The sequence below is a fragment of the Lottia gigantea genome, assembly GCF_000327385.1.
Source record: "Lottia gigantea unplaced genomic scaffold LOTGIsca_515, whole genome shotgun sequence".
NCBI lineage: Eukaryota > Metazoa > Mollusca > Gastropoda > Lottiidae > Lottia > Lottia gigantea.
In genome coordinates, this window is record NW_008709770.1 from 1 (window position 1) to 11,360 (window position 11,360).

Genomic DNA, 11,360 nt, shown 5'->3' on the forward strand with positions numbered 1-11,360 from the left:
ATAATAATAGTTTAAATAATAACTCAATAATAATAGTTTAAATAATAATTCTATAATAATAGTTTAAATAATAATTCAATAATAATAGCTTAAATAATAATTCTATAATAATAGTTTAAATAATAATTCAATAATAATAGTTTAGATAATAATTCAATAATAATAGTTTAAATAATAATTCAATAATAATAGTTTAAATAATAATTCAATAATAATAGTTTAAATAATAATTCTATAATAATAGTTTAAATAATAATTCTATAATAATAGTTTAAATAATAATTCTATAATAATAGTTTAAATAATAATTCAATAATAATAGTTTAAATAATAATTCTATAATAATAGTTTAAATAATAATTCTATAATAATAGTTTAAATAATAATTCTATAATAATAGTTTAAATAATAATTCTATAATAATAGTTTAAATAATAATTCTATAATAATTGTTTAATTAATAATTTAAAATACGACAAAAACAAAGGGATTATGTTTATTATTTCAAAACAAATATATCATATTTTAAATATACGAAAAACAACTCGTGCTCGAGCTGGAAATATTGCTGACACATGAATATAACTTCGTGTTGAAACTTGAAGACATTGGGAAAGCTATATTATTAATAATGACCTTCAAGAAGACATTGGGAAAGCTATATTATTAATAATGACCTTCAAAAAGACATTGGGAAAGCTATATTATTAATAATGACCTTCAAGTAGACATTGGGAAAGCTATATTATTAATAATAACCTTCAAGTAGACATTGGGAAAGCTATATTATTAATAATGACCTTCAAGAAGACATTGGGAAAGCTATATTATTAATAATGACCTTCAAGCAGACATTGGGAAAGCTATATTATTAATAATGACCTTCAAGTAGACATTGGGAAAGCTATATTATTAATAATGACCTTCAAGAAGACATTGGGAAGCTATATTATTAATAATGACCTTCAAGAAGACATTGGGAAAGCTATATTATTAATAATGACCTTCAAGTAGACATTGGGAAAGCTATATTATTAATAATGACCTTCAAGTAGACATTGGGAAAGCTATATTATTAATAATGACCTTCAAGAAGACATTGGGAAAGCTATATTATTAATAATGACCTTCAAGAAGACATTGGGAAAGCTATATTATTAATAATGACCTTCAAGTAGACATTGGGAAAGCTATATTATTAATAATGACCTTCAAGTAGACATTGGGAAAGCTATATTATTAATAATGACCTTCAAGGGATATGATCATCTAATGTTTCGCTTTGCCAGTAAATGGAGCTTCAATCCAGATACACGTAACACTTTCTAGAATTAAAAAAAACCTTACGCCCAGTTCGTCTACAATATTTGTCATATTTTTTTGATGTAAAAAAGAATTGTTTTAACTGGCTTCAATTTACATTTTTTCTAATATTAGTGCTTTGATTACTTTTTTTTTTTTTTTAATTTCGGGTGAACCAAAATCTGTGTTTTTATTTTGAAAAGGGATATGAGCGGTTTTGAGTATATTTTATAATATTCCATTCAGATCAATTATCTAACCTAATTATCTCGACACTTGATATAAATGATGTCGATAGTTGATAGTCCAAACCAGGTTATGTTTGTATTTGATTAATATTCAACAATTGGAAACAGAGTTACTGCCCGTTATTGCTTTCACCTTTATTTGTGAACAGCGTAGAGGCAACAGTCGATTTTAAAGAATATTTTTTTTACCCAAAAGACCCTACACGTCTATTATATTTCTTTGAATTACAACAATAAAATATTTTTGGGCCTACGTGCCAAACTTGTCAAATCGGGTACAAAATAAATATTTTTAATGATAGGTCCATTATAAATCATATCTTATTAAGTTTCGTTTAAAATTATCCAATGAAATCGACTTTTACTTGAGTTTTATTCTTTAATAGAAAAAATTATGCTTTTCACAGCGAACAACAATTAACTGGACTTTGATTTAACGTGGGTGATTTTATTTATGTTAATCGGAGTCGAGTTACCGATGTCGAACCCCATTGTGATGAGAACAACTAACTGACCTACATACGGGTATTTTATCGCAGACGTCCGAGTCGAGTAACTTGTCATATGCAAATGAATTAAAATGGTCCGTTAGTCACGACGTTGTTTATTGTAGTAGCTGTTCTATTTATATCTTATAGTTGACTATTTTATACCAGCTCGGTGTTCTACATTCAACTAAATATCAATAGAGGTAAATTACTCTGTTAATTTAACATATCCTTAAAGTGCAATAACTTAAAAACTTTTATATTTGACCAGAACTCAGCTTTGATATGGAAGTGCCTGTGTCTGTTGATTTGACGTCATTTCCGCTAGATACATGCCATATTAGCGCCATGCCACAAACATCAAAATAGTCGTCTGTTATTTGGTTATAGTTATGGTAGGTGATAGAAGAATCGAATAGACAGCCATAAGAAATCCTGTTTTATCATTTCAACTTAAAAAACAGCCACAAAATATCATGATGCCGGAAAAAGTAAGTAAAATTTCTCTTGACTTTTGTGTGTTTTTGAAGTAAATAAACGAAATACATGGTAAAGTGTATGATGAATTGTTACTATTTATAGATATTTTATTTCGTACCAGGTTTATATAGTGGAAGCTATCCAATGATTGTGTCAGTATATTGAAGACAAGCAGTAAGAGATGTTACCGGTATAGTTTCTATATAATATTGTCCTAGCAATTGCTATATTATTATCAGTACTATATGACATTATATTTACAGAGTTTACATGAAATAGAGTTTTACATGTTGACAAATGATAAGTTGGTTATTTTTCTCAGATTGTAAAAGTATATCTATATGTTTTTTTTTTATAATTAATGATTTTTTTCTTATCTAGATTATAGTGTTCTAAATATAATATATAATGTATTTAGATCTACCTGTACTGTATATTATATCATTATTTATAAAACGTCAAGTTTCAGTGGCCTATTGAATTAATTGTTGCGTCTTATAGAAGATACTCTCCTATAGAAACACTGGTCTAGGTCACAAGTATTAGGTGTTATAGAAGTTACTCTCCTATAGAAACACTGGTCAAGGTCACAAGTATTAGGTGTTATAGAAGTTACTCTCCTATAGAAACACTGGTCAAGGTCACAAGAAAATAAATATGTTAAATGATTATTATCATTGTGAATAATAAAGATTAAATGTAATAAATTTAATTCACTGTGTTCAAAGAGAAATCACTTTGTAAATTCTGAAATTATACATTGTTTAGAAACAATACAATTCTTACAGAGATAATAAAGATGTCTTTTTATACAATGATAGCATCAATTTACACCATTCCAATTAGACGTCTGTGATTCCTTCAATTCCATTAAAACTACCTTGTTTGATGACATCACTAATCGCTATGTCCTAACGTGAAACAACATATTTTCCTATTAGTAACGTCATAAATGCTTAGATTTAGTGGAATTCCAGGAACCACAGACGACTGACACGTGAAAAATTTAGAAAACCTCTTTACAATATCTTTAAACCATAATGCAAGTGTTTAAATGAAATTAATGTCAATGGAATAATTAAAATGGGTTAAATTATTTACATTTTTTTTTTTTTAAAGGCAGTAACCAAACATTGAGTTAAAAGTTCTCTATAATATTGTTTAACTTCAACAAAACTATTTTACTAGCTGAATACAGAGAGAGGTTTAAAATAAAAAATCTATTATTGTCACTGATAGTTTTCTATTTTTATATTTTACATCATAATATATAATATATATATAAACTTACGTAAATTTATATAAGAATTAAAATATGGTGTATATCATCATAATAAACATATTATATTATAACACCGATACATGTCAAGTTTTTGTTGAGCCAGTTTTTAAAGTGATTGTAAAGAGAATTTTTGAATTTTATACACATAGAAAAACTATTTACAATCACTTTAAAAGGGGGTTAATCTACTTGGTTTATATAATAGTCAATGTCAGTTATTTCCCTTGTGTTTTGAAATAAATTTTTTGATTTAGACATCAATTAATTCCATGAAGGTTTAAAATAGTAATGCCTAATTCTAAATTTATGTTAATGATATGACTGTATATTAGGAAGGGTGTGGTACCATTTTATTGATATGAGGAGTATAATGTGTTTAAGGAGTTGTATGCTAGGTAGACCTAATACTTATTCTTAGTATTGCCTGTCATAGGGCTACCATACATAGGGCTACCATACAAGGGCTACCATACAGTCTAATAAAATTAAAGTTATTTTTAGAATAGCCACTTCATCTAGAGTCTAATGACAGCCCTCTTGAATGTTCATCAAATTAACTTTTGACCTAATTTGATAGAAACTGCCTCACAAAATACCAGCTCTGGAAAGGTAGAAATAAGATTGGCAGATAAAAAAAACAAAATAAAAGTTTGGTCTAATTTTGATAAGACTGGTTTTTGATATACATTACAACACAGAATAATATTGACAGTTTATCTTTAAAATTCAGACAGTCAGTATAGTAATAATTAATAACTTATTTTTACTTTATTTTTGCATGTTAAATTTTGCAAAAGTAACTGTTGATATCATTTGTATTTAAATGACGTCTAATTATATGTATAAATATTTCTCTGGTTCACGTGTTATCGTCAAGTATCAGAAATTAAATGAATGGAGTTTTACGTCCTAATAAAGACAGTCAACACCATGCAGTGTGCAATTAGCCTATTTTAAATACTCCCAACTGTCATGGGATCTATAACATGCACAGCCTGTAGCACACGCGACCTCAGTTTATTGTCCCATCTTAAAAACTAGACGCTTACTCACACTAACTCACTCTTACTCACACTAACTCACTCCTACTCACTCCTACTCACTCCTACTCACACTAACTCACTTTTACTCACTCTTACTAACACTAACTCACTCTTACTCACTCTTTATCATGCTTACGCACGCTTACTCCTGCTTACTCCTGCTTACTCATGCTTACTAACGCTAACTCACTCTTACTCACTCTTTATCACGCTTACTCACGCTTACTATTGCTTACTCATGCTTACTAACGCTAACTCACTCTTACTCACTCTTACTCACGCTTACTCACTCTTACTCATGCTTACTAACGCTAACTCACTCTTACTAACGCTAACTCACTCTTACTCACGCTTACTCATGCTTACTCACTCTTACTCACTCTTACTCACGCTTACTCACGCTTACTCACACTTACTCACGCTTACTCACTCTTACTCACGCTTACTCACGCTTACTCACTCTTACTCACTCTTACTCACGCTTACTCACTCTTACTCACTCTTACTCACGCTTACTCACTATTACTCACTCTTACTCACGCTTACTCACTCTTACTCACGCTTACTCCTGCTTACTCATGTTTACTCACGCTTACTCACTCTTACTCATGCTTACTAACGCTTACTCACTCTTACTCATTGAGCTCCCTGTAAAGTATCAGAGTTGTCCAAATAGTGAGGAATTAATAGATTATGGATTATGCCTTGAAATTACCTATGCTACTGGTAATTGAATGTTAGGTTTAACTGTCAATGAAGCATATGTTTAAAGGGATTGTGAAGAGGTTTTTTACATTTTGTATGTGTATCAGGGACACTGATAACATCATTTTGTTTTATGATGTCACTAATCGCAAAGTCCTGGGGAATTCAATTAAAAATATTACAATCAATAGAGCTGTTAAGTTATAGAATATTACAATCAATAGAGCTGTTAAGTTATAGAATATTACAATCAATAGAGCTGTTAAGTTATAGAATATTACAATCAATAGAGCTGTTAATTTATAGAATATTACAATCAATAGAGCTGTTAAGTTATAGAATATTACAATCAATAGAGCTGTTAAGTTATAGAATATTACAATCAATAGAGCTGTTAAGTTATAGAATATTACAATCAATAGAGCTGTTAAGTTATAGAATATTACAATCAATAGAGCTGTTAAGTTATAAAATATTACAATCAATAGAGCTGTTAAGTTATAGAATATTACAATCAATAGAGCTGTTAAGTTATAAAATATTACAATCAATAGAGCTGTTAAGTTATAAAATATTACAATCAATAGAGCTGTTAAGTTATAGAATATTACAATCAATAGAGCTGTTAAGTTATAGAATATTACAATCAATAGAGCTGTTAAGTTATAGAATATTACAATCAATAGAGCTGTTAAGTTATAGAATATTACAATCAATAGAGCTGTTAAGTTATAGAATATTACAATCAATAGAGCTGTTAAGTTATAGAATATTACAATCAATAGAGCTGTTAAGTTATAGAATATTACAATCAATAGAGCTGTTAAGTAATAGAATATTACAATCAATAGAGCTGTTAAGTTATAGAATATTACAATCAATAGAGCTGTTAAGTTATAGAATATTACAATCAATAGAGCTGTTAAGTTATAGAATATTACAATCAATAGAGCTGTTAAGTTATAGAATATTACAATCAATAGAGCTGTTAAGTTATAGAATATTACTATCAATAGAGCTGTTAAGTTATAGTATATTACAATCAATAGAGCTGTTAAGTTATAGAATATTACAATCAATAGAGCTGTTAAGTTATAGAATATTACAATCAATAGAGCTGTTAAGTTATAGAATATTACAATCAATAGAGCTGTTAAGTTATAGAATATTACAATCAATATAGAATATTACAATCAATAGAGCTGTTAAGTTATAGAATATTACAATCAATAGTTGTTACTGAAAACTCATGAATATAAATTAATATTAAATATTAAACAAGTCTGTTAATTGTCAGACAGACTCTAGTAAAAACTGTCTGATTATTTCTCCACTTCTATATGTTGGCAACTAGGAGGGTTGAAACCAGGCAATTTTCCTTCATTCCCTTCTGGGTAAAGTTTAAAAGCAATATCCTTCCTGAAGTTTTTGAGAGGTTAATTTTTCAAACATAGCATTGTTAAACTGTAGTAAGATTTGTTATAGTTATAAATTACTGTATTTTATTTTATAAATCAATTTCTATATTACTGTCTTGACAAGTTTGATGATTATCAATGTTTACTGACTATTTTTATAAGAATTAGAATATTGACTTCTTTTTGTATGCTTACATTCATCAACATTCTCACCCAGAAATTTCAACAAAAAATAACTCGATATTGTCCCGTGTAAAAACTTATTTCAAAGCAAAAATTTGTTCTGTGTTTTTATTTTTATCAACACAAATACATTGGAATAATTTAATACTATTTTATATTGAAAGTGATATTGTCCTGTTTATTATCAGAACATTGATAGAATTGATTTACATCTTTCAATTCTTAATCAGATATATAATATAAGTCTTGTAATTTCTCTTAAACTAAGCGTTTTATGACATCACTATTATAAAAAATATCATCTGATTTTACTATTGTAATTTTATATAAGATTAGGTATTTGTATAATTTACAGGAATCTTAGAAATCAGACAATTGGATTTATGTAAATTGATACCTCTGACAATCTTTTCCCATTTTATTTTAACTGTTGACCTAGATTACTTTATCAAATTTAATTTTTAATATTTTTACATATGATTTAATTATATTATGGTTGGAAATCAATTTCTATATAAAAAAACCCCCAGAAATAGGAGTAATAGCTGAAATTAAGTAAAATACAACTTGTTACATCTTCATAAATTATAAGGTATAGCAATATATATTTGAATATATAGTAAATTGTAATTTAAAAACTGACTGACATACTTTGGACAGAAAAAAATAAACTGACAACAGAGATTCCACACTTCCTCTGTTATTTAGTTTAAGATATTTCTGTATATATTTTCTATTTCAATAGCTTGTAGAGAAATAGTTTGTTAAAGTTATGAAAATGTAATAGTAGATTTCTGTTGTCAGAATGGAAGTAAAAAAGATAACTGTGGTTACTACTTGTATTGTGTTTTAATGATATAAAATATAGTTCTCTATTAAAACTCTGGTTACTAACTGTGGTTACTACTTGTATTGTGTTTTAATGATATAAAATATAGTTCTCTATTAAAACTCTGGTTACTAACTGTGGTTACTACTTGTATTGTGTTTTAATGATATAAAATATAGTTCTCTATTAAAACTCTGGTTACTAACTGTGGTTACTACTTGTATTGTGTTTTAATGATATAAAATATAGTTCTCTATTAAAACTCTGGTTACTAACTGTGGTTACTACTTGTATTGTGTTTTAATGATATAGAATATAGTTCTCTATTAAAACTCTGGTTACTAACTGTGGTTACTACTTGTATTGTGTTTTAATGATATAAAATATAGTTCTCTATAAAAACTCTGGTTACTAACTGTGGTTACTACTTGTATTGTGTTTTAATGATATAAAATATAGTTCTCTATTAAAACTCTGGTTACTAACTGTGGTTACTACTTGTATTGTGTTTTAATGATATAAAATATAGTTCTCTATTAAAACTCTGGTTACTAACTGTGGTTACTACTTGTATTGTGTTTTAATGATATAAAATATAGTTCTCTATTAAAACTCTGGTTACTAACTGTGGTTACTACTTGTATTGTGTTTTAATGATATAGAATATAGTTCTCTATTAAAACTCTGGTTACTAACTGTGGTTACTACTTGTATTGTGTTTTAATGATATAAAATATAGTTCTCTATTAAAACTCTGGTTACTAACTGTGGTTACTACTTGTATTGTGTTTTAATGATATAAAATATAGTTCTCTATTAAAACTCTGGTTACTAACTGTGGTTACTACTTGTATTGTGTTTTAATGATATAAAATATAGTTCTCTATTAAAACTCTGGTTACTAACTGTGGTTACTACTTGTATTGTGTTTTAATGATATAAAATATAGTTCTCTATTAAAACTCTGGTTACTAGACAATAGCTTACAATAACATCTGTTACATTCTCATTGAATAAAAACAATAAAATCATATATCAAATATCAAAAATGTTTTTTTCTGCAATGCTTATGCTGTTTATTGGAAAATAACAAGTTTTATAACATGGTTTAACATCAGTTTATGTGGGTTAGTTATTAAAGAAGGATAAGTATATCTCAATATTTACATTAGCTATTGTTTTATCCATTGGACTGATGTAAATTTGTGTGGTGTTTATATCACAATAAACAGAATTGCTCAAACACCAAAACATTAGGCGTAGTAATTTTAACAAATGACATTGTTATTCATTGACGTCATTGTATCAAATAGAAGGTCTCCAAGGTAAACAATCCTATAAAGAAATAGGCCCTACTTAAATTCATACTAAAGTTGGTAGTCGTTCGGATGGGACATGGGTCTTCATTAGACCACATGGTGCAGAAACGTCGGACGTAAAACTCGTTTCCACTCATTACTGTATTTCTTAATATTTTGATTTTATTTAGGTTAAGTTTTGGAGAATAGGTGTTTTGAAAAGTGTAAGAATTGTCTAGTAATTTGAGGAAAAATTGAGGTAAGGTAATCTAGTAATTTGAGATTGTAAGATTGAGGTAAGGGAGTCTAGTAATTTGAGGTAAGGTAGTCTAGAAATTTAGGTTGTAAGATTGAGGTAAGGTAGTCTAGTAACTTAAGGTTGTAAGTTTGAGGTAAGGTAGTCTAGTAATTTTAGGTTGTAAGATTGAGGTAAGGTAGTCTAGTAATTTGAGGTTGTAAGATTGAGGTAAGGTAATCTAGTAATTTGAGATATTTGAGGTTGTAAGATTGAGGTAAGGTAATCTAGTAATTTGAGGTTGTAAGATTGGGGTAAGGTAGTCTAGTAATTTGAGGTTGTAAGATTGAGGTAAGGTAATCTAGTAATTTGATGTTGTAAGATTGAGGTAAGGTAATCTAGTAATTTGAGGTATTTGAGGTTGTAAGATTGAGGTAAGGTAGTCTAGTAATTTGAGGTTGTAAGATTGAGGTAAGGTAATCTAGTAATTTGAGGTATTTGAGGTTGTAAGATTGAGGTAAGGTAGTCTAGTTATTTGAGGTTGTAAGATTGAGGTAAGGTAATCTAGGTATTTGAGGTTGTAAGATTGAGGTAAGGTAATCTAGTAATTTGAGGTATTTGAGGTTGTAAGATTAAGGTAAGGTAATCTAGTAATTTGAGGTATTTGAGGTTGTAAGATTGAGGTAAGGTAATCTAGTAATTTGAGGTATTTGAGGTTGTAAGATTGAGGTAAGGTAATCTAGGTATTTGAGGTTGTAAGATTGAGGTAAGGTAATCTAGTAATTTGAGGTATTTGAGGTTGTAAGATTAAGGTAAGGTAATCTAGTATTTTGAGGTATTTGAAGTTGTAAGATTGAGAATAAGGTAATCTAGTAATTTGAGGTATTTGAGGTTGTAAGATTGAGGTAAGGTAATCTAGTAATTTGAGGTATTTGAAGTTGTAAGATTGAGGTAAGGTAATCTAGTAATTTGAGGTATTTGAGGTTGTAAGATTGAGGTAAGGTAATCTAGTAATTTGAGGTATTTGAAGTTGTAAGATTGAGAATAAGGTAATCTAGTAATTTGAGATATTTGAGGTTGTAAGATTGAGGTAAGGTAATCTAGGTATTTGAGGTTGTAAGATTGAGGTAAGGTAATCTAGTAATTTGAGGTATTTGAGGTTGTAAGATTAAGGTAAGGTAATCTAGTATTTTGAGGTATTTGAAGTTGTAAGATTGAGAATAAGGTAATCTAGTAATTTGAGGTATTTGAGGTTGTAAGATTGAGGTAAGGTAATCTAGTAATTTGAGGTATTTGAGGTTGTAAGATTGAGGTAAGGTAATCTAGTAATTTGAGGTATTTGAAGTTGTAAGATTGAGAATAAGGTAATCTAGTAATTTGAGGTATTTGAGGTTGTAAGATTGAGGTAAGGTAATCTAGTAATTTGAGGTATTTGAGGTTGTAAGATTGAGGTAAGGTAATCTAGTAATTTGAGGTATTTGAGGTTGTAAGATTGAGGTAAGGTAATCTAGTAATTTGAGGTATTTGAAGTTGTAAGATTGAGGTAAGGTAATCTAGTAATTTGAGGTATTTGAGGTTGTAAGATTGAGGTAAGGTAATCTAGTAATTTGAGGTATTTGAAGTTGTAAGATTGAGGTAAGGTAATCTAGTAATTTGAGGTATTTGAGGTTGTAAGATTGAGGTAAGGTAATCTAGTAATTTGAGGTATTTGAGGTTGTAAGATTGAGAATAAGGTAATCTAGTAATTTGAGGTATTTGAGGTTGTAAGATTGAGGTAAGGTAATCTAGTAATTTGAGGTATTTGAGGTTGTCAGATTGAGGTAAGGTAATCTAGTAATTTGAGGTATTG

General features: G+C 28.3%; 1 protein-coding gene across 1 annotated transcript in view; it reads left to right on the forward strand.

Moving 5' to 3' along the window:
• Window positions 1-2,517: 2,517 nt before the first annotated feature.
• LOTGIDRAFT_239613 (hypothetical protein) overlaps window positions 2,518-11,360 on the forward strand; it is a gene marked incomplete at its 5' end in the record, with an annotated part of 20,810 nt that continues 11,967 nt past the window's right edge. Inside the window, one exon of the mRNA XM_009062537.1 lies at window positions 2,518-2,529. Coding sequence (XP_009060785.1) covers window positions 2,518-2,529 — 12 coding nt within the window. The remainder of the gene's footprint in view (window positions 2,530-11,360) is intronic.